The 24,403-nt window shown below is 45.3% G+C and overlaps 1 protein-coding gene across 2 annotated transcripts in view; it reads left to right on the forward strand.

Moving 5' to 3' along the window:
* The window catches only part of GHR (growth hormone receptor), a 60,532-nt gene extending 36,387 nt beyond the window's left edge, over nt 1-24,145 (forward strand). Inside the window, exons 2-8 of one of the 2 annotated variants that reach the window (XM_053407851.1) lie at nt 8,998-9,139; nt 9,659-9,816; nt 11,600-11,778; nt 13,588-13,753; nt 14,401-14,491; nt 19,177-19,246; nt 20,067-24,145. In XM_053407851.1, the coding sequence (XP_053263826.1) occupies nt 8,998-9,139; nt 9,659-9,816; nt 11,600-11,778; nt 13,588-13,753; nt 14,401-14,491; nt 19,177-19,246; nt 20,067-21,041 (1,781 nt within the window). In that variant the 3' untranslated portion in view covers nt 21,042-24,145. Of the gene's footprint in view, nt 1-8,997; nt 9,165-9,658; nt 9,817-11,599; nt 11,779-13,587; nt 13,754-14,400; nt 14,492-19,176; nt 19,247-20,066 lie in introns of those variants that run through there. The other variant, XM_053407852.1, reaches the window with a different exon arrangement.
* Nucleotides 24,146-24,403: the final 258 nt, after the last annotated feature.

Here is a 24,403-nt window from a genome sequence, read left to right on the forward strand (position 1 = left end):
AAGAGGATGATGAGGATGAAGAGTTTGTAGAAAGATTAGTCAAGCAGCTTTGTTGAGACTGGACAGCGGAAAGCAGGCTATGCAGTGGTAGCCCTGGAAGACCAGGTGATCGAAGCAAAGTCACTCCCCGCCTGGAACATCGGCCCAGCTGGCAGAGCTAACTGCGCTTACCAGAGCCCTGAGCCTGGCAAAGGGACAGAAGATAAACATTTATACAGATTCTAAGTATGCATTCCTGACTTTACATGCCCATGGAGCCTTATGGAAAGAAAGAGGTTTGCTTACCTCCAGAGGAAACCAGGTGGCCCACCCACAAGCTCTATTGAACCTTCTGGATGCTGTATGGGAGCCCGAGGCAGTGGCAGTTATCCATTGCTATGGCCACAAGACTGGAATGTTAACTCCATATGCTAACCAAGATATGCAATTGAATAACTATGTACAGTCACTCTCCCAAGTTCTCTCCTGTTTCAACAGGTGGACCCAGGCTCGCACCTCATGTGTGTTAACTGAACGGTTCCATCAGTTCGAGCCAGGTGATGAAGTGTGGGTGAAAGACTGGCAGCGAGCCCCCCCTACAGCCTTGCTGGAAGGGACCATACACTGTGCTACTTTCTACACCTACTGCTGTGAAGGTTGCTGGCATCACCCCGTGGGTCCACCATACTCGAGTGAAGAAAGCTATTTCAGACTGGACAGTTACACCAGATCCAGAGAACTCCCTCCGGCTGACTATCGCCAGACGCCTGGCAGACGACCGCTCTGCTGATATCACACCGGAAGCTGATATCTCTACGCACAGCTGAATAATTGGATGGGAGGGGCGCCCGCCGGGAGCACCTCCAACGTTCCAGCCTTGCAGCCTTTGTCCCCTGATAACGTCCAGAACCCTGAACGAACTTTAGTATGCATTATATGGTGTGAGGAGGAAGCAGTGGGGATTTTGACACCAAGCATTTGCAGTTTACAGGCGGCTACCTATTCGTGTGGGTGTGTAGTGGCCCATCCACCGTGGGTACCCTCTCCTTGGGGGGCAAGGTTATCCTCCACCCATCAGGGGTACCATCATCCCCCGGGGATTGAGGGGTTTTATCTCCACACCATAGGGTTTGACACTTGGAGGTATCCCCGACCTTGTTTCCCTAACCAACTCGAGCGTCCGGGTAACCCCAACCCCCCTTCCAGACCCATACCATGACTGATCTGTGGTGGGAAGAGCCCTGGCATTCTTGGCGTTAGTGGGTGGGAGTTATCTCAACTGCCCTTGTCACGTGGATGTGTCTCTTTTTTTGCTGGCACGAGCGCCATAGAATTTGCAGGAAGAAGCGTCCCTCCTCCATCCCACTGACAGTTCTCCTTCTCTTCCTAGTTGGGGAACCCGCCTGCGCTCTGGCCCAGGGGGAAGTAGGGTCCTGGATCTCCCAGGTAAACATTACCCGTATCATGGTCACGCGGGGCATCCACAACCCTTACAACCGCTGGCTGCAAACGGCAGAAATGGTAGCTAAGGAGGAGAATAGGACCCGTTGCCTTGTTTGTGCCTTGGGACCTCTGGATGCGGCTGGGGGCATGCCCCTGCTTCCGTTGCCTCTTAATCGGACCCGAATCCAGTATACTGGAAGTAAATTCCAGTGGGGCCCATACTGGAATCATCCCTATCCCCTCCGTGTTTATCGGATTCCCGGATGGTTCTGTGTCAACCAGACCAAAAATGCCACCCTTGGACACAATATAACTTTTACTGGGCGCTCCTCATGCAAGTGTACGTGTAACCCCACTGATACCACTGAGTGTGGCGGAGCCTGCACCAATTTAAATCTTTTAGCTTTTAGTTCTATGGGTGACCATATGGCCACCCAGAACAAGGATCCTGTATATTGGATTTGTGGGACAAAGGCTTTCCACCACCTCCCCAACGGTTGGTGGGGCAATTGTTATCCAGCCTTCCTTTTACCCCCCATGTGGCTGCTCCCTACCACCTTATTTCCCCATCGCAATCACAGATCTGTTGATATCATGAATATAGCCTCAGGGAGCAAGCAGACGTGGGGAAAGGATGAATGGCCACCTGAGCGAATAATTGCCCACTATGATCCGGCCTCCTGGAACCCTGATGAGTTAGTAGCAGGTGCCAGAGAGCCCATGTACAATCTAAATCGCATAATCCGACTCCAGGCAGTAGTAGAGATTGTGGCCAATGCAACGGCCACCGCCCTTCGCCTTGTTGCTACCCAGCTGGATGAGACCCGCACTGCTGTCCTCCAGCTGCGTTTGGGAATGGACTTTATTCTGGCCAAACAAGGAGGATTTTGTGCTGCCCTCAACCTGACTGGGGGAGCATGCTGCTTCAATATTTCAGATCATGGTGAAGCCATCCGTAATCTAGCCGCAAGTATTGAGAAGGTGGCACACGTCCCTGTACAAATGTGGGAAGGATGGAATATGTCTTGGCTAGATAAGTTTTTGCCAAATGGGTGGCTCAGAGGAATGTTTTTTTATGCTCTTAGGACCAATTTTATTTTTATTGCTTCTTTGCTTCTGTATTCCCTGCTTGGTGCAATGCTTGCAAAATATGGTGCACAAAACAATGTCGCGCATGATGGGTCCCCGAGTGATAGCTTTGATGCGTGAATACCAGCCTATTGCCTTGGACGAGCCAGAAGGCTGTCCAAAAGAAGAGGAGGGAATGAAGGAAGGGACGGTTTAGCTCTGTCACAATATAGATTCCAATAAAGATTGCTTAAGCAGGTTTGGCTTGTGACACTGGTCAAGTTTGCAATATAGATTGCCTGAGCAAGCTTTGGCTTTAGATTCCAATAAAGATTGCTTAAGCAGGTTTGGCTTGTGACACTGGTCAAGTAAAGAATAAGAGGAGCCACGTAGGCTCAAAAGACAGGGAAATGGGTAAGGAACGTGCTTAACGTGATTATCCTCCTAAGGTGTGCCTATAGGTTGGCAATTGGTGATTGGTGGAAGGAAGGTGTACCTATAGGTTGGCAATTGGTGATTGGTGGAAGGAAGGTGTACCTATAGGTTGGCAATTGCTGATTGGTGGAGAAATGTGTACCTACAGTATAAGAATGCCTGCCAAATGCCATGTATTTACAGCCAGTGTATTTTCAGGAGCTATCCAACTGGTTGTCTCTGTGTACAAAATGTCTTTGTACACAGATTTCAATAAACTCTTTTTCTCCAAAGAAGATTTTGCTTTCCTGGTACTTTTGTTCCCTCCAAGGTCCGGGGATGGCGTGGCTGATGGATCCCTAGGTAAATAAGGCTTCACATACACAGCACGGAACAGAGGAAGCTGCCTTATTCGAAGTCAGGTCATCGATTTATCCATCCCTATACCCACTTCTCAGACTGCTGACAACTTTCCAAGGTCCTTCCCAATCCAGCTACCTAAAAAATTTTTAAAACTGGAGATTCAAGCTGTCTTCTGCACCGAGGTTTCATTTCCCCATGATGTAAAAGTTGGAGTTTCCAAACCCTTCAAGCCTTGTGCTATTTAAACCCTGGCAGACCTCAACAAATGAACCACAGCCTCAGTCTCTTGTCTAGGGTCAATATCTTTCAAGAAATCCTGACAACAGCACCTCTGGTATCATGTGGTACCTGCTTATCTGGCTTATCAGCTCAATCCTGCCAAGAAATCTTGAACTTACATCAGATCTGGTGTACCATAACCACACCCATCATTGGGAATAAGGCAGAGGGTTTTCTGTAGCCTCCATAGCTGCTTGTATTTTTAACGGCTGGGTTTCTTGTGCCTTTTTGCCCACCAGCTCGAACGTTCATTTTACTCACTGTTTCAAATTGCTTGCAGTTCAGGGTTCCCTTCTCTTTGTAAAGCGCTTTTAAAGTTTTATCTTTCTGCAAATCACTTTGTGATTTTATTACAACCAAATAAACCAATTCATAATGTCACTTTGGACTGTTTGCTTGGTTTTCATTTGATACGTCTATATAAGCACAGTAAGAAAGCCAGTTGCATTAGCAAATATTTACCTTAGATTAAATTTTTGGGGGGCTGGGAGGGAGACAAAGTTTCTCTTTCGTGTGTGCACTTGTGAGATCTGTTGTCATCTGGGTCTCCAAAACATGAGGCAGGAGTTTTGTTGGTAGTTGCTGCATTAGTTTTGTTGATACACTGAAATCTTCTAAGGCAAAATAGAACAAGTTGGAACTACAGTGGTACCTCTGGTTACGTACTTAATTCGTTCCGGAGGTCTGTTCTTAACGTGAAACTGTTCTTAACCTGAAGCACCACTTTAGCTAATGGTGCCTCCTGCTGCTGCCGCGCCGCCGGAGCACGATTTCTGTACTCATCCTGAAGCAAAGTTCTTAACCCAAGGTACTATTTCTGGGTTAGTGGAGTCTGTAACCTGAAGCGTATGTAACCTGAAGCATATGTAACCCAAGGTACCACTGTAAGTAACTACCGGCCAATCTCCCCTTCTCGGGCAAAGTTCTTGAATGGGTAGTCACGAACTAGATCTAGGCACTCTTGAAGGTAACTTATTTTCTAGATCCATTTCAGTTGGGGTTCAGGCCCAGTTTTGTCACAGAAACTGCTTTGGTGATGACTTTGGAAATTAGTGAGCCTAAATATTTAGCTTCATGTGCGCTGGAGAAAACAGAATAAATTCGGAACTGCTTTGTTGGGAAAGGTTGTGCAACCAATCCAAGATCTGGAGAGGAACTCTAAGCAGGTTTGGTATCATCATATTATCATTGAAGCATTTCCCAAGTCTCTAAATGTGTGTGTGTGTGTGTGTGTGTGTGTGTGTGTGTGTGTGTTCGTGTTAAAAATTCCAGATGTTTGCCAAAGCTCAAAACCGTGGGGTTTGGCCCATGGCTTCCTGATCCGCCTTGACAAAATGAGGACAAAATATATTAGCCACCCTTGGGCGAATGGCCCAGCTAACATACCACAGCAAGTGATTTAATCTACACAAGGCTACCCTTGTGGCAGGAAGGCCACTCACACTGATTGGCTGGCTGGCCTAGAATGTTCAGTTGCCTGGTTTGAAGTTACAAAAGACTGTGATGAAAACCAGTTGCATCACGAAAGAGCCACTTGGTTTGGCGAACGTACCATACCTGGCAACCATTGCAAATATTTGCTGCCACCTAGTGTAGCTGGGTAGGGACACGGGTGGCGCTGTGGGTAAAAGCCTCAGCGCCTAGGGCTTGCCGATCGAAAGGTCGGCGGTTCAAATCCCCGCGGCGGGGTGCGCTCCCGTTGCTCGGTCCCAGCGCCTGCCAACCTAGCAGTTCGAAAGCACCCCCGGGTGCAAGTAGATAAATAGGGACCGCTTTCTAGCGGGAAGGTAAACGGCGTTTCCGTGTGCGGCTCTGGCTCGCCAGAGCAGCTATGTCACGCTGGCCACATGACCCGGAAGAGTCTCCGGACAGCGCTGGCCCCCGGCCTCTTGAGTGAGATGGGCGCACAACCCCAGAGTCTGTCAAGACTGGCCCGTACGGGCAGGGGTACCTTTACCTTTTTAGTGTAGCTGGGTATAATACTGTAGCATCGATTAACATGCATAAGGACATAAGAAGCTGTCTGATAACAAAAAATCAGGCCATTCCTCCATGTAGTTCACTGGCTGGCAGTGGCTCTCCTTCAGGCAGGGTTCCCTCCCAGCCTTACCTGCAGATGCTGGACACTAAACCTGGGACTTTTGACACGTATTGCAAATACTCTACCACTGAGCAGTGGCCCCTCAGTTTCAAACCTGCCTGCTACCGCTCCAAGGTTGGTTGGTTGGTTGCTTGGTTGCTTGGTATTTTTACTACCCTCAGCAAATTAAAATTTCCTTGATAAATCCACACACCCACATCTTAGTGCATGCTAAACTCCAGTAGAATAACAATAGAATATCAAAAAGGAGACTCCCCGTTTATGCAGGGGTTGTGTGGAGCCCTGCGTACGCAAGTGAAATGTGCTTAAATGGGGAGGGTCCCTCTGCACCTCCAGCTTGTGGGGCCTTGCCCAGAGCCCAAAGAGAACGTCCTCTTTGGGCTCCAGAGAGTTTCCTCGTGAGCAGGAGGCTGAACGCTCGTATTAAGAGTTGACCAGGGTAGTATGCAAACCAATTCTCTACCCCTCTTTGGGTCAAACTACACTATTAATACTATTCACAATACCATTAATACATAATTAGCAACTACATCTGTAGTTTTTTAAACTGAGGTCCATGATTCACAGTTGCATAAACTGAGGCAGAAAGAAAGGCTTTGGAAAACAGGGCTACAGGAAACGGCTGTGTTTTTCTATCCATATTCTTTTCTTTTTACCATTTTCCTGCCATTTCTCTTCTGTCTTTCACAAAATGGCAGAGGACCATTTGCCCTCCAGATGTGATTGGTTTACAGCTCCCTGCAACCAACAAGAGCATTGGTCAGGGATGGCAGAAGTTGTGTTCCAGCAAATATTCTGGCCGTCCGCAGATTAACTGCCTATGGCCTAGAGCACTGGCCTTCAACTGGTGGGTCCCCCTGAACCAAGGAAGGTTGCAACAGGAGCACTTCCATGAGGCAAATGTACAGTGAAGAGTTAAGAAATACGTCACCAAATGCATGTTTGGGTCTGAGAAGGTTGACGATACCTGCTCTAGAGGTAACAGAAGGGTTAATTGGTCGACTGCACTATGTGAAGACTTAAGAGGCAACCTGCATTGGAAATCAAAAGCAGAATAAGGCTTTACAGTGGTACCTCTGGTTATGAACTTATTTGGTCCGGAGGTCCGTTCTTAAGCTGAAACCGTTTTTATCCTGAGACGCGCTTTCGCTAATGGGGCCTCCTGCTGTGCGTGCGCCTCCTGCACACGATTTCCGCTCACATCCCGGGGCAAAGTTCACAACCAGAAGCAGCTAATTCCGGGTTAGCGGAGCTCATAACCCGAAGCGTGCGTAACCAAAAGTGTTCGTAACCAGGGGTACCACTGTATTTGCAAAGTGCCATCTAATGGCACCACCATATCACAGGACATACAGAGTGCAACAGCACTCCAGTTGGGAAGGGTTAAAAAGATGTAAATGAATAAATAAAAATAGTCTGGGAAAAGCAAAGCAAAAGGACAGCTTTTTCCAGGACCTCTCTGGTGTGCTGCCACTTACAAATTAAGGCTGCTCAGAATGTCCCCGGGGGATTAGCGGCTTATGTAGCCATTGTGATCCCAAGGACAGAATCCCGGCAAAAACCATCAGAGTCTGCTTCTTTGTTGTTGTTCTTGTTTTATTATGGCCATGGGTTTTAGCTGCGGCCTGCACTCTGGACAAGCTGCAAAGCAGCTGGTGCCAGTTCAGTAGCACCGAATAATTGTGCATTTAGCCAACATAATTCAGAAAGCAAGTGTGTCACCTTCTCTCTGAAGGTTATCTTGGGATCATCGCTGTGTTCTTTTCCACTCCTTGGCAATTATGGCATAGCCAACCCTAACATAACACTATAAAACCGTGACACTGCAACTCTGTGAAACCAGGCCAGCACAGCATGAAACTTGGGAAGCCAAATGCAGCTCTGCAGTACAGAAGTTGACAGCAGGAGTCCTAAACTTCCTCTACAGTAGAGACAGACTGACTATTACTTGAGAGGGAGCTTCGTAGGTGAGGTGACACCAGTGAGAATGCCCTGTCTCATGTCACCACCCAGGACCCCTCCAGATGTCCTTTCCTTGGCCATTTGCGATGATTTGTGCTCATGCTGCTACTGGAGTAGGCATACATGATCCCACTTTCAGTACTGTTTTGTGCCTGCAAAAGCTTCCAGGGGAATATGTTGTTGCATGTCCTGTAACTTTCTGCTGAAATCCTGTAACTTTTCATGCCACAAATGTTTTGGGGTAGGAGGTTGCCCCACTTTTGTTGTGCTGTAGCCCCTTCAGACAGTAATAAAGTGGTGGCATTTGTGGAAGCATCACATAATGAATCTACCACTAATGTACTATCATTGTGTTAAGTACAGAATAAACCTAAAATAAAAAATAAGTCTGGAGGGTGGGTCTGACAAGAAAGCCCTGAATGGGGAAAGGCAATAAAAGGTTGAGAAACTCTTCACTGCAAATACTAGGCTGTGATTTTTTTTAGGGTGCTGGTTTATTTAAATATAGCATTGTACGTTACAGTTCTTCCCATGTGAGCTGTCTGGTGAGGGCTTTGTCCTGAAAGCCAGCCTAGAAATATTGAAACTCAGGAACACAGGGCGGTGTTGTATAGAACATCATCCCACAACCTGGTTGCCTCCAGATATTGTTGGACTGCATCTCTCGACAGCCTCAGCCAATATGGCTAACGGTCAGGCATGATTAGAACTACAGTCAAAGCATATGGAGGAAACCTCATGGGGGCAGCTGGTATGAGAGGTGGAATGTTTTGAGCAAGGGTCGGCAACGTTTTTTGAGGCTCAGCTGGTCCACTCCCTGGCAGACCTCTCGGTGGGCCGGAGCATGCAAGCCCGTGTGTGCGCTCAAGCTATTTCCAGCGCTATTCCAGGTCGGAAGAGCACCGGAAATAGTGTGTGCACACGGGCGCTCCTCCAACCCCGGAAGTGTGCAGGAACTAGGGTGAGGAGCGCCCATGTGCATGCACACATGCTATTTCCAGCGCTCTTCCGACCCGGAAGTCGGTCCCCGCAGCAAGAATAAAAATGATGCCGCGAAAAAAAGCACAGAATCCCCACACCGATCCACAGAACGACCATGGGCTGGTTCCAAGAAGCTCATGGGCCGGAACCAGCTCATGGGCCTTAGGTTGCCAAACTCTGGTTTTGAGCATCTGCAAATGTCACAGTCAATATGCTACAAAGCAGGAATATTTGTGGCTATGCCTGTTTGTGGTGCCATTATGTGAGGGGAATGACATGGCACGGGGACATTAATTTTAGTTTGGAGTCTGCGTTGCTATTTTAATCCCTCGATTGCTGTATTTGATCTGTTTGAAAACATACTCACTCTTTCCTTTTCTTTCCCCCTCTCCACTTTTTACATACAGCTTTGCCAGGAAAACCACAGTTCATTAAGTGCCGGTCACCTGAACTGGAAACCTTTTCATGTTACTGGAAGAATGGCAACTTTTCCCATTTAACAGCTGCTGGAGCCGTGAAATTGGTGTATGCAAAAAGGAACCTAGAAAAGTACGGAGGAATTGCTGTCTAAAATGTGTGTTCCGTGTTATAGCACCAGAAATGAGTATCTGGATGAAGGTTATGAAACTGGGGGGGGGGCAGTTCCTCACACCATAACCTATGCCATTCATGGATCTCCAAGACCCTGAATCTCATGAGGTCAGTATGGAAAAGTACAGACGACAATAATTACAGTATTAACAGTGACCATTCACAAAAAAACAGGGACCCTGTCATCAGTAAGCAAATTAATACATATAGCTGTAATGTGGAAGCACTGAATTATCAATACATCCACTACATGTGTTAATAAGGTTTCAAGGGCTTGGGGTTGTTGCTGGGTTTTTTGTGGTTGTTATTTTTGCAAAAGTCACATACAGGTGGTCTTCTGCTTTATAACCTTTTATCAATCAATCAGTCAGTCTGCTCCAAACCCTACGTAGCCACTCTTTTCCCTAAAAGGGGTGGGAGGAGAGGATGCTCATAATATCCTTATTTTTTCACAGTTCTTTCTTCCTATCCTTCTAGGCTGGGTGAATGGAAAGAATGTCCTGATTATGTAACTGCCGGTGAAAACAGCTGTTATTTCAACAAAACCTACACCTCCATTTGGGTTCCTTATTGTGTCAGGCTGGTTAATGGAAGCAAGATGTATGACGAATTATGTTTCCGTGTGGAGGACCTAGGTATGTTTCCGCTACGTGCTTCCATTGCAGTCTTGTAACCAAAGGTTAATTTGCATATTAGTTTGAAGCAGCTCCTGGCCCTACCATTAGGCAGAAGTAGGCATGTTGCTTCAGGAAGCTGATTTTGAGCATCGCGTAAGGGCAGCTGTTTTATTGAATTTCTATGTTATTTTATTTATTGGAACTTTGGGATCTGGGGATGGGAGTCATACTCCAAAACATCTAGAGGGCACCAGCTTGTCACAGTACTCCAGATGAGATACAACTACAGCATACGTCACCAGGGCCAGATCCAGCATGGTTTGCCACAGTGGCCATAGTTAAGCAAAAGTACACCTGGGAATCCAGATCTAGGCATTCTCTCAAATCCTAAAGCTGACTCTTTCAGGGGTGTACAGTCCGGTTCAAGACTAGTTGAACTCTTATTCACTGACCAGGAGCTCCTCTGGCTTGTCTGGGATGTTCAGATGATCCCTTCGCACATTCACTGAACACCTGTAAACAGGGCTTAGGGTTTAGTTCATGGGTCAGCAAACCTTTTCAGCAGGGGGCCGGTCCACTGTCCCTCAGACCTTGTGGGGGGATGGAGTACCGGTATATATATTTGGGGGGGGGGGGAATGAATGAATTCCTATGCCCCACAAATAACCTAAAGATGCATTTTAAATAAAAGCACACTTTCTATTCATGTAAAAACACCAGGCAGGCCCCACAAATAACCCAGAGATGCATTTTAATCAAAAGGGCACATTCTACTCATGCAAAAACATGCTGATTCCTGGACTGTCCATTTGGCCTGATTTAGAAATCGATTAGCTCGCATCTGGCCCCCGGGCCTTAGTTTGCCTACCCATGGTTTAGTCCATTGGCCACATCCATAAATATGTACCTGTGTAGGCAGTCTCTTTTGAAGATCCCACTTGCAAGAAGGAGATCCTGTGTACAGACATCTGTACTTACATAGGGTCCAGTGTTTGAAATTAGCCAGATCCCAGGTGCATTACGCACCTGGATATTGACCACTTGTGACCAAGTGAAGATGCCAGGGCACCAGGAGGTGCATGCCTGGGGATCATTGGATCTTGACTGTTTTCACACCCTGGTACCACTTCCTGTAGAATTCTATCAGTTATCTGCACAACTGGAAAGAAAATGCTTCTTTTGTACAGAAGCAGTAAACGACGTTATAGTTAATTGTTGTAGCTTGCCTTCACTTGCCCCACCCCACAGCCCCTCTCGCAGTTGTGAAAAATATTCCTACATTATTGAATGGTCCGTGTCACCATTAAGAAACAGAGGTAGGAATAGGCCAATATATATGTGGACTGTCCCTGTATAAAGTGGCTTTTCTTCTTTAGGTTCTCAAATTTCTTAACTTAGGTTGTCATCTGAACTAGCCAGATTTTTAACATGAGAATCAATCACTGTCAGTCCATCATCTGAAAAATAAAACTTTAGCGCCATCTTTCCCCCAAATGGCAACTAGACATTCTGTTTTGGCGACTGCAACATTGGTTTAAGGAGCCATTTGGTGCCTAGTTTAAATATCTTAAGTTTCTAACACTGAACAAGTGTCCATTGGGGGGGAAGGGCCAGCAGCCACATCAGCATTGGGCTAGCAGTCACAGGAATGGTCCAACTCACTAATACATGCATTCTGTGGACCTACTGGGAATGCTTTGTTGTTGTTGTTTTAAAAAGCACTCCTTTCTGTCATTGGATATTGGGAAATTTCAAAAAATGATCTTTGCTCGTTGGGGTAAAAATGCGTTTTAATTCACAGTCATACCAGACCCTCCCATCGAACTCAACTGGACTGTTCTGAACACCAGCCCAATAGGCATCTATACCGATATCCAGGTCACCTGGAAGCCTCCACCTTCCGCAGACGTTCAGAATGGATGGATCACCCTCCACTACCAGCTTCAGTACAAAGAAGTCAATGAGACAGAGTGGAAGAAGGTATGTGTACTAGGAGCAAGCCCCAGAGAATGTCAAGTTTTGGGGTTGGCTAACCCCTGATCCAAGGGACGCGGGTGGCGCTGTGGGTTAAACCACAGAGCCTAGGACTTGCCGATCAGAAGGTCAGCGGTTCGAATGCCCGCGACGGGGTGAGCTCCCGTTGCTCGGTCCCTGCTCCTGCCAACCTAGCAGTTTGAAAGCAGGTCAAAGTGCAAGTAGATAAATAGGTACTGCTCGGGCGGGAAGGTAAACGGCGTTTCCATGCGCTGCTCTGGTTCGCCAGAAGCGGCTTAGTCATGCTGGCCACATGACCCGGAAGCTGTATGCCAGCTCCCTCGGCCAATAAAGCGAGATGAGTGCCGCAATCCCAGAGTCGGTCACGACTGGACCTAATGGTCAGGGGTCCCTTTACCTTTACCTAACCCCTGATCCAGCCCCTGAAGTGGTTTCCTATGGCCTCTGAAGACCGCTTGAGAATTGGGTGGCAGCAGCAAAAAAAAGGAACGGAAACCCTCCGACTAAATTGGGGCTCTGCACAGTGGAGTAGATGATGTATGCTTCTGCTGTCCTGAGATTGGCTCTGGAGCCGCAAGTTCATATGTTACCCAGAATTCCACATGTGTGCCCTGGGCTGGGTGGGTTTTGCACATATGTGCAAAAGCATGGTCTGGCTATTTTTTTAGCCACACACACACTTCTTTGGCCACCAGCATGTGACCCTTAGAGTGCAGTGTGGCCCCTGGACCGAAAAAGGTTAACCACTGCAGCCAGCTGTGGAACAGTGTCACCCCTTGATCCAAGGACAGCACAGCACTAACTGGAGTTTTCGGCAGCTTCTAGTTTCTGCGGTTTTGATGTCGTTCATTTACTGGGTTATGGGAAAGGACACAGACAATGGTGCTGCCTAATAGAGCAGGATAAAAACACACACATAAGGAATAAATAAACCCAACACTTGTTAAGGAAAGCTTATTTAAACCCTAAGACTGCAATCCAGGCCTAACACACCTTGGAATAAGCCTCTCTGAGTTCAGTAGGGCTTACTTCTGAGTAGATGTGATTAAGATTGCGCTGCAAATGTTGGCACGTCTTATCTACATTGAACTTTCAGTGAAATAGCTAAGTTTCCCCTAATTGTTTTGTCGCAACAGCTTTCCTATATTATTGATTCTCCGTGTTGTTGTTAATATTTTCTCCTTTGTGCTGCAATAATTGCTCATCTACTCCCTGCGTTGCCTCTTATTTTAAACCGTCGTGGGTGGTTTTAATTGCAGCCGCTTCAATCTCAGTTGGACTTTAATGCGTTTCTAATGCATTATTCAAGAAAACATTTGACTTTAAAATTATTAACGATTTGTTTTGAGATGTAAATTTATTTCAGTCCATTGTCTCCTTTTTTAATTGCAGCATATTAACTGAAGATTATGGCCCTTATTAATTCTTTAAATCAGATTCAAGTTGTGTACCATTCAATGCCTTTTCAAACCCAGTCCATAATAATAATAATAGCCATTACTGGAATGAGCTCCCCTGAATTCAGTGCTGCTTACACCTGGCTGCCGAACTCCTTCAGGAGGTTGTGGACTCTGCTTCAAGCAGAGCTTGTATAGCCATCTGTCATGGATGCTTTAGCTGAGATTCCTGCATTGCAGGGGATTGGACTAAATGACCCTAGGGGTCCCTTCCAACTCTACAGTTCTGTGAATCTGTAATTCTAAGACCCCCTCCCCCCATAAGTGTTTTGCTGATGAGCAAAGAGCAGCCTTGCTCGTAAGACTGCTCAGAAAACCGCTCCATTTATTTCTCCAGCTGGAGCCAAAGGCCGCCACGATGTTTCCTGTATATTCTTTGAAGACGTGCCGCGATTACGAGATACGAGTCCGGGCGCAAGGGGTTTCTGAAATGTATGGGGACTTCAGTGACACCCTCTACGTATCTTTTGACTCCGCAGGCCAGGTGCCATGCAATGACGAAGGTAAGTGGGGTGGAAAAGAGATCTTATTTGAAATATCTCCACTTCATGCCCGACTTCTAGGCCCTGGCCTCACTGCAGACATGCGCGCCAGGGTGGGCTTCTGCAGCACCCCTCAGGCTCCAAAGTCTGCCACACACCCCAAAACAAATACCGTACTTTTCTGTGTATAAGGCTGGGGTTTTTTCTTTAAAAATTACGCTAAAAAGTGGGGGTCGTGTTATACATGGATAGTGCATAGGGTGGACGTTTGATTGGTTGCTGCCACTGCTGTCAGCAGCTATTGGGTGTGTTATTGGTTGCTGCGTCAATGGCTGGTGTTGATTGGCTGACGCTGCGGCAATTGGGTGGGCGATTGGCAGCTTCTGCCGGAGAGAGAACAGAAGCACATTTAGTGACGCATGCGGGTGACTGATTTTTGGCAATCCCTCTTAAAAAAAGCTCAACAACTCTGTGCCATCCCCCCCATTTTCTTAAATTTGAGTCCCCAAAAATAGGGGGCGTCTTATACATGGAAAATACCGTATATGTGGGTTTCTGTGTGTGTGTGTGTGTGTGTGTGTGTGTATCAGCATGAGATCATCAAAGAATACTAAAGAGTCCCCAAATAACTGAAAGAACTCACAGTTCTTGCTTCTTTCTTGTTTCAGAATTCTCATTTCCTTGGCCTATGGTGTTTGCCTTTGGTACGCTTGGCGTAATGGTGATGTTAACTGTGCTGCTCTTTTCTAAACAGAAGAAGTAAGTTATTTGCTAGATTGCACCTGACAATGTGTCACGCTTTGAACAACCAGTTGTCCTAAACCTTCTCCCATGCTTCAGTAAAAATGGATCCATTGTTGGTCCTCTTCAACGTAGAAGGCCCATTAAAATGAACAGACATGAGTAACATAGGTCCATTCATTCCAGTGAACCTACTCTGGACCACGTTCAGCCCCTCAGGCCTAAGGATCCCTGCCACTGGATTCGACTGCTAGTTGTCCATTTTGCACTAACAGAAAGCTCATGTGAACATTCTGTTCATGTTGCATCCTATAACGTTGGAGCCACAACCTCATGTCAGTTCACAGCTCGTGCATCTCATGTGAATTCATGACTGACGTCATGCAAACAGCCTGCTCACATCAGCTTTGGCCAATGGCTCACTGTTGTATTAAACTGTTAATACAGACAGACCAGTGAGAAAATCCATTCCCAGTTTCTATAACGTTCCGTGACACGGGTACACAAAACTCCTCAAGGCAACAGTTTAAAAAGCAGTGGTTCCAGGAGAAGCAAGAGGAAGCATGACTCAAGCCATGCTGAAGGAGAGAACCTTTTCATGTTAGTATGGTTTTTTTTTTAAAAAGGGAGCAATTACTTCCAGATTTGGCTTTACTCCAAAGTGACCTCAGCAATGAAATCAGCATTAGTGGGGATAAAAAGGCTTGCAGCCTAATTCTCTGGATGCAACAATCCCAGTACAAAGCATAGCCCAAACTACACATGATGTTAAAGGCATCTTTGAATTTCATATGTAAGGGGTGGGGCTTTTAAACTGCATATATCATCAGCCGGGAGGCTGATAGTTATTCGGATTGCAGCAGGCATGGAAGCGTGATATGGCACTATGAGGGGATACTTTTCCAATGCAGATATTAACTTCCATGGAGGGATTTTCCTGAGGATCACTGCAGGGGAGAAAGAGTTAAATTCCTCCTTCTTCCTTCCTCCTCCCCCATTTATTTATTTCAGTTAATAACCAGTTGAGATGGAGTGGGGAAAACCAAAATCATAAGACACAGTATGGTACATTAAGCTCTGATCTACATGATTAACATACAGACAGACATAAGACACACACACACACACACACACACACAAACACTAGATGGTATTTGCAATTTCTAAAAACTGCACGCTAAATGCATTTAACATTGATATGTGCTTTGGGCTTTCACTGCGCAGGCATTATATGAAGAAGTGAATGTGCCCATTGCACAGGTTTCCTTTTTTTACAAGGCTAGTCAACTGATTTTGGAATTGTAATTTAATAATTAAATGTCTTTCCTCCGATTATTTTATTGATTTGCATTCATATCCATTTGCATGCATCCATATCTAAATATCTGTGAAATACTGAAGGAAGATAACCTCTTTCACACTTGTCCGTGATCAAAAGATACCACTGAGGTGTCAGAAAGAAGGCCATCTCTTTGATGCTTTCTTTCTTTCTTATTCCTTATTACAATAACACACCAGTACCAAAACAGCCTTAAATTATAAATGTGAGCCTTTGACAATCCTACCACCTACCACCTCAATCCTACCACCTCACCTTCACCACTCAGCCCATGAGCTGTCCAAATTTAGATGTGATCCCATCACTTAAAAGAGTTGGGAAAGAATTATCAATTAAAGCTTTGGTCCACTCATCTAATTGATCAATGCTTGCAGTGTTCTGTCTGCACTGTTAATACAAGCTTCCTAAACAGCAGAATACGAGGCTGTTTGCAAGATCTGCTAGCACGTAGAGCCAATTCTAGGGGAGGAAATTGAACAGCTCATGGGTTGAGTGGCAAAGATGATGTGCAATTACAGTGGTGCCTCGCAAGACGAAAAGAATCCGTTCCGCGAGTCTCTTCGTATTGCGGTTTTTTCGTCTTGCGAAGCAAGCCCATTAGCGGCTTAGCGGATTAGCGCTATTAGCGGGCTTAGCGGGCTTAGCGGATCAGCTGATTAGCAGCTTAGCGGATCAGCTGTTAAGCGGCTTAGCGGATCAGCTGATAAGCGGCTTAGCGGCTTGGGAAAAAGGGGGGGGAGGAAAAAAACCCCGCAGGAACTCGCAAGACATTTTCATCTTGCGAAGCAAGCCCATAGGAAATTCGTTTTGCGAAGCACCTCCAGAACGGAAAACCCTTTCGTCTAGCGGGTTTTCCGTCTTGTGAGGCATTCGTCTTGCGGGGCACCACTGTACTTCACCCTACAGTTTGTAACTCAACACACATTTCCCATGCTACTGGAAAGCCGCCAAAAGCAGAAGGACCAGAAGTATTTGTGAGGTGGATTGCACTCAGGGCTAGTAGTGTGTAGAGGCAATTGCCTTGTAGCTTCTGCCTATTATTAATGCAACCCACATTCTCCACCCAACCTGCCTACTTACTGTGCCTAGTTGATAGTGTGAATTGGTCTTTAGTCAAGTTTATTGCAGGGTTGGGAGCCCAGCTATTGGCATGGTTCTTGCCCTAGAGCAGAGGCAACCAAGATGGCGCCCTCCAGATCTTGCTGGACTACAACTCCCATAATCCCTGACCATTGGCCATGCCAGCTAGGATCTATGGGAATTGGGTTCCAACAACATTTGGAAGAGACTACATTGACCAGACTTTAAATCCTTGCTTAGCCATGAACTTAGTGTGTCATCCTGGCAACTCATCCTCAGTTTCTCATCTGTACAAAGGAACTATTACTTGATGACAGAGTATTTATATCTGAGGGTTATCGGGCAATAAATCTGTCTGTGGTGTTACATCTGTGATAGCTGTGTTACCCATACATGTTGCCAGGTGACTGAGTGGATGAATCATAGAAATAACAGGAACTTCCAAGGGCCTCCAGATTTAACCTCCCAGTGAGGATTTTATCCCCATTGGTTATATATAGTAAACAGATGTTCAAAACAGAACAAAAACAAGAGAAAGAAATTTACCCATCCTTGTATTTGACATCAGTTACTTGATTCAGAAACACGGGTGGCGTGTGGGTTAAAGCCTCAGCGCCTAGGACTTGCCGATCGAAAGGTCGGCGGTTCGAATCCCCGCAGCGGGGTGCGCTCCCGTCGTTCGGTCCCAGCGCCTGCCAACCTAGCAGTTCGAAAGCACCCTTAAGTGCAAGTAAATAAATAGGTACCACTTTATAGCGGGAAGGTAAACGGCGTTCCGTGTGCTGCGCTGGCTCGCCAGATGCAGCTTTGTCACGCTGGCCACGTGACCCGGAAGTGTCTGCGGACAGCGCTGGCTCCCGGCCTATAGAGTGAGATGAGCACACAACCCTAGAGTCTGGCAAGACTGGCCCGTACGGGCAGGGGTACCTTTACCTTTACCTTACTTGATTCAGAAAGTACTAAAGATGACTTTTGAAATTCTCATATGCTGCAAATCACCCTTTGCTAAAGACCAGAATTCATGCTGACTTAATTCCCAATGATTTGTGCATTCCCCTTTTTTTGCTGGCTTTCACTGAAGGCCAATGTCACTAGTGAGAAGAATTATATCCTCAACAGCAACCAACCCTTTATTTATAGAACTGGATGACCTCCCTTCCATTTCTCTCCAACATGTCTTTTGACTTTCGTAAGAAAGGCACTCTGCACAATATTGAGTAATCCCATCCTGGCCACATACCCAAATGCGCATTGTTTTTCTAAAACGTTGCTAGTTATAACATTTATTATTTCAGTCTCCCAGTTTCAAGATAAGAATCTTGCAGCCATTCATTCTCAAGTTATGCAAAATGAAAGGGCTGTATCATTTCAAACTGGGAGTGGGGGGTTCCATAATAATTTTGAATGCTTTCCCACTTAAGGCTCCTTGCCTTTAGTAAACAGTATATCACTGAGAGGACTACACTGAGCCTTTCTCCTTGCTATTTTAGTTTTACACATGAAGGGTGCTTTATTTTGAAATACAGTTTAGAATGCAGACAACAAAACATGTGCATGCACGCACATACAAAAATGCAACAAGATCTCTAAAGGAATAAATAAATGAATTCTTAGCATACCATGCTTATGGGACAACTTGCTTACTAGTCTGTGTGACAGATGTGCACACACATCTGTACTTGATTGGAATTTGATCAGAAATTTGAGGGGCTTCCACACAGGAAACCATAGTACCATTTTGTTTGCTTGCTTATTTAGTAAAATGTATACACTGCTTGGTTGTTGTTGTTGGTGGTGTTGTTTAAAAAAACACATTTCAAGGCAGAGGAAAGGTGGAATATAAATGTAAGAAATAAAATAAAGAAGCATGGCTCTGGGGACTTAATTCTGGTCTAATGTGGAAAAATTCCTGGCAGTAATCAGCAACCATATTCCAAAATCCTTCCCTATTAGACACTCCCACCAAATGCAGGGATCTTTTTACTCAAGGGAAGGCCAAAAATATAGCCCCCTATCGACAGACCGAAGTGGCGCAGTCCAGAATTCTGCAAATTCAGAATTCTATATAACCTGCAGAAAAGCTCTTACAGAAGAAGTACGGTAAAAATGTCCTTCAAACCCCAGTTTGGAATATTGTCAGGTTTGTGCAAATGCTACCCAAGTATTCAACAACATGTTACCAAAACACACATTTTTGTTTTTATTATTCATGATATACTTTTTTGTGTTTCTTCTGTAGCCACAAAAGGTTTCTTTGTGTTAAAAGTTGCTATTTCTTTTCAAGGTTAAAGATACTGATTCTTCCTCCTGTTCCCGTTCCCAAAATTAAAGGAATCGATCCAGACCTCTTCAAGGTAATTTGTTGTGGGGAAGCTATGGAAGAGTGTTCAGAATGATCAGAGTAACTGACTGTAGCAATACTAAACAGTCTAAAATGGTGTGCTACCTAAGAAATTTGGTTGTGTGAGGGCTTTCTTGAGGATTGTGAGATCATGTCTTCCACTCTTGCCACAAGCACCAGTGCTGTGGGGTGAATCCTATAAATACTATGGAAATCAAATAGCAATACAATAAAATTTAGCATATAAGAAATAAAAGAAGCAATAAAGTCACAATTACAAATCATACAGCATATGGCACAGCACATTACAGTTGCTACAACAGGCAAAACAATGGTCCACCAAGACCCTAAGCAATTTGATGTGAGGAAAAGTTTGGGAATGAGTTGTTTAGACCAGTGATGGCCAAACTTGGCCCTCTAGCTGTTTTGGGACTACAATTCCCATCATCCCTGACCACTGGTCCTGTTAGCTAGGGATGATGGGAGTTGTAGTCCCAAAGCAGCTGTAGGGTCAAGTTTGTCCATCCCTGGTCTAGGGCAATGACACACAGGAGCCTTCAAGTATGAACCTGATCTCTTTTTCACAGCACACTAGCAGTTCTCTCCCAGCCATCTAGTGTGCTCTAACACACAGTTCGGACATAGTTGTCAACGTTTCCCTTTTTTTAAGGGAAATTCCCTTATTCCGAATAGGATTCCTCGCAAGAAAAGGGAAAAGTTGACAGCTATGAGTTCGGGACTTCAGCTGGCCTTTCTGTTGAACACATATAATACAGGCATATTTAATCATTCAGATAACATTTGCTCCTTATTTTTTTAAATTGGCTCTATAGAAAGGAAAACTTGATGAAGTCAACTCCATCTTAGCCAGTCATGGTAGCTGCATGCCACCACTGTACGGAGACGACTCTTGGGTGGAATTCATTGAGCTGGATATAGACGAGGCAGAAGAGAGGAACGAAGGATTGGATACTGACAGGCTCCTCAGCGACGACCACTTGAAGTCTCAAGGCTGCCTTGGCGTAAGGGATGACGATTCTGGGAGAGCCAGCTGCTGTGAGCCGGATATCCCAGAGACTGACTTCAGCGCCAGCGACACCTGCGACGGAACCTCAGACATCGACCAGTCCAAGAAGGCAAACCACAAAGAGGAGGATCTCTTGGGCCTTGACCAGAAAGACAACGAGAAGCCAGCGTCAGGTCTTGAGGGGGTGCCTGATCGCCCAGGTGAAGACGAGCACCCCAAAGCCCATGTCTCTGTCGCTGACACTATCAAGACGACCAACCTGCCTGTCAAGACCCAGCTGAGCAACCAGAATTCAATGGCCAACATTGACTTTTACACACTGGTCAGCGACATTACTCCGGGAGGGAGGGTTGTGCTTTCCCCTGGGCAAAAGGTTAAGATGGGGAGAGATCCGAGCGAGACTCCGAAAGAACCAGTTGCCCAGTGCCAACCCAGCTTCGACATGGACAGTGCCTATTTCTGTGAGCTGGATGTGAAAAAATGTGTCCCCACCACGCTTCACAAAGAGGCTGAGCCAGAAGTTCAAGACCAGAGCTTTCCTGAAAATGCTTACTTCACCGCCGAGAGCCTTACCCCTACAGCTGTGAATCCTGCGAGGGCAGCAGTTCAGGAAGAGCCAGGAAGTGCCGAGGTGCTTGTGGCAGACTATACCTCCATCCATGTAGTGCAATCTCCGCAAGGCCTTGTGCTCAACGCCACCGCTCTCCCAGTGCCAGACAAGGAATTCATCGCGTCCTGTGGTTACGTGAGCACAGACCAACTAAACAAAATGCTGCCCTAGTTTTCCTTGGACTGAGTAGGAAGTGGTGCCATCCCCCCCCCTTCCCCACTCCTCAGTCCATGCCTCTGTGAGGCTCTGAAACACATGCAGAGCTCCCTGTGAGCAGGGGTTTCAATGCCCACTTTGGTGTGGAGCTACGTGTTCACATTGGAGGCCATCCATGCTCACCTAGAGCCTTTGAATTGGGGAGTGTATATATTTCGATGGCATGGAGTTGGCTTGGGGAGTGTGTATGCTTCAACCAAAACAAACGCGTTCAGTATTTTCAGAGGGGTGTCGGCTAGTGCATTCCCTTCTCCGTTTACCTGAGATGTTGAGTCAATCACAGTATTGCTGTCATGTCTTGTAAATATTGTCTTATGAAACATCGGTGGGGTTGGTTCAGTAGCAGTGAGTGTCTTTTGTTATTTGTAGGTGTTGATTTGGGGTCATTCTTAATGCATTGGACGGCAGTGTAACGTTACGTAAATCATCTTTATTCGAAAAGCTAATGTCAGGTGTTTTCTGCAGTTTGAGTAAGTTTATGTTAAAATTCTACCATATGCAGAGATGTTGATACTGGGAATTGAAGAATGAAATACTGGGAAGGACAGGGGGGAATTGTTGGGCTAAATAATACATTTATTTTGATTTATATAAATATACATATTTTAATACTTTAGACAAGCAGGCATGGATATTTTATATTTACACTGCACACTGTAGTTTAATTATAATGATCCGTCTATGGAATGTATCTGCTGCAATCATTGTAGCAACTTTAAAAGAAGAAAAGAATATAAGGAGAATATTATTTTTTACAGAAAGTTTTTATACCTCCACAAAAGCTATAGAGAACTAGTTGCTACACTAGTTTGTTGAGGCCTATTCGTTTCTTAAAAGTGCTATTCATGCTTCTGCATTTTACATGTAGCAAATCAGAACATGTACAAACCATACAAGATCTGTCACAAGAGTCTGTTGTGGTAACAAGACATAACACAGTTTGTATAGCAGTCAAAACTACAATGGGTTTGGATTTTTCTGGGCCTTTCAAGAACACTATCCACTTTTATGGGACGTTTAGAAATACACACTGGCGAATAAGCGCCAGTGACTTGACAACACTATGCTTCACAATATATACTGAAGTCCTTTCCTCAAAAAACTGTTGAGGACCTCTCAGCGCTAATATTCTCAGTGGAAGCTGATCAGGGGGCTCCAGGCTGTTTGTAAAGCTCAGACTCCAAATCAAATGAAGCTACAGAACTCAGTACAGTATTGTTAACAGTGTAGTTTGTGTGTGTGTTTGTCTTTAGCATATTCTGCACGTCAGTTGTTCAGAGGCTTTAAAGAAGTCGCGTTGCTTACGCCTCATTTACAATTTACCTGTGTTTTTCTCTCTCAAGGTACGCCTTAACATAATTCAATCTCAAATTTTGTTTACATAATTGGGGGCTAAATTCAAAGACCCTGCAAACACGCCCCCCATCCCCATCCCCGCTTCCTTTCTCCATGCTGCCCTTATATGCAGCTGTTTTTAGACCCAAAGCGTCTCCAGCTCAGAATTTCTGGAGTCCAGTGTTCTGAACTGTGGGGCGCAGGACGCAGGGCCCACTTCAAGCCGGGGGAATCATACAAATATGCCTTAACTGAGCCCACATCCTAGATGCATCTAGTTCAATATTGCCTACTCTTGAGTAGCAGCAGCTCTCCAGGAGTTTAGGCAAAGAACTTTAGTATAACATACTACCTAATTGTTTCTTTTAAAAAGTGGAGATGAGAGAGATCAAACCTGGAGCCTTCTGCCACTGAGCTGTGGGTACAAATCCGTACCATACCGAAACATTGCTGTGAACTAGGCAGAACTTAAGAGCCTGCTACTGCTGTTCCTTGATCACAGGTCGCACATTCAACCAATAAAACGGTTGCTGGCTGTTGCATTGCCATCTCCACACTAATGCGCAGCCGAGTGGAGGAAATAAGTAGAACTCTCATGGGCATGGGTGAATCATGTCCCAGTGTGTTTGATGTGTTAAAATGTATTTCACAATTGCAGCACTGGCCCCACAGAACTCCGTGGGACTTGCTTCTGAATAAACTTGCTTAGGATCACACTGAAGCAGTAGCAGCGTGGTTACATGTGGCTCCTTGATGATTTAGGGTTTCAAAAGCTCTGTCCCAAGTTGTCAGGGAAAGCCATGAAGTCATCCTGAGCAGGAAAGAGGAGATGCTGCTGGACCTTATGTTATTGGTAGTTACCGTATCTTACTAGTCTCCTTTAGCAGTTGGGATGGGGAAGAGGAGGGGAGATTAGCTGGAGGTAACAGATGGGGTAAACCAGAAGTATCCCTTTCTTGCATCGTCTGGTTGCCTTCCAGGCTGTGATTATACATTATATTATCCAAAAGACTGTGCCAACAGTAACAGCCTTTGTCTCAGGTGAGTAGAGCTCTGTGAAAGCAGATCACAGCAAGCTGCAGTACATGGCCTGAAACCACGTGTAAATGAAAACAAAATACTGAGTTTTATTATAGACCACAGTTGTGAATTTTAAAATCCAAGCATCTTGGATCATGTAAGCAAGCTTTGAGAAGCAAAGCAAATTAGAGGGGAAGACTCTGCCATAAGCATTTCTAAAGAAAAAAAATGTAGCTCAGAAACAAATCATGATTTGCTTCAGAAGTCAACGTTGTTTTTTATGTACTTGCTATTTTAACAAATATAAATATTTTAAGCCACAAATAAGAGCAAGGATGTGTTGCCTTCCAAATGTTTGAAACTGGGAAATTCTGCATTTGGCTCGTACTTTTAAGCTGATGTTTATTAGATACTCTGCTAATTTGCTGTTAAATTTTTCTAACAGCTGCCTTCTTTAGTTCTAGGCCCTAATGCCATTGAATTTATGTGAGTCTCTCTTGGGGGCAAGCAAGTCTTATTGACAAGAGTGTTTCTATCACCAAAAACTAGTTAAATACCTCAATCAATCTCAGAATGTCATTTTGGTACTCTGCTGGTTACACAAGCCATTATACCCCAGTATAAAGATTTGTGTCCTTCTGTTTATATTTAACTTGCCTTCTGTCAGTGTTCCTTATTTCAATAAATTTATTTTCTTCAATCCATTATGACATCATTGCATATTTTATTGCACAAACTTTACAGAGGGTGAAAACACATTTAATATTTTATCCTTTGACCATCACAATGCCACAGGTGTCCTTCCTCTCCTGTAATCCTCAAGTATGTAAGTGGGGCTTAGAGAGGGCATGACTGACAACCAAGATCTGAGAAAATTCAAGTGACACAAGCTCTTCCGCCTACTTTGAAAAGTTGTGGAGAAGAGATGCACCCTGTCCCATTCCAGTCCTCCACTCTCATCC

Source organism: Podarcis raffonei, chromosome 11 (assembly GCF_027172205.1).
Source record: "Podarcis raffonei isolate rPodRaf1 chromosome 11, rPodRaf1.pri, whole genome shotgun sequence".
Classification (NCBI taxonomy): Eukaryota; Metazoa; Chordata; class Lepidosauria; order Squamata; family Lacertidae; genus Podarcis; species Podarcis raffonei.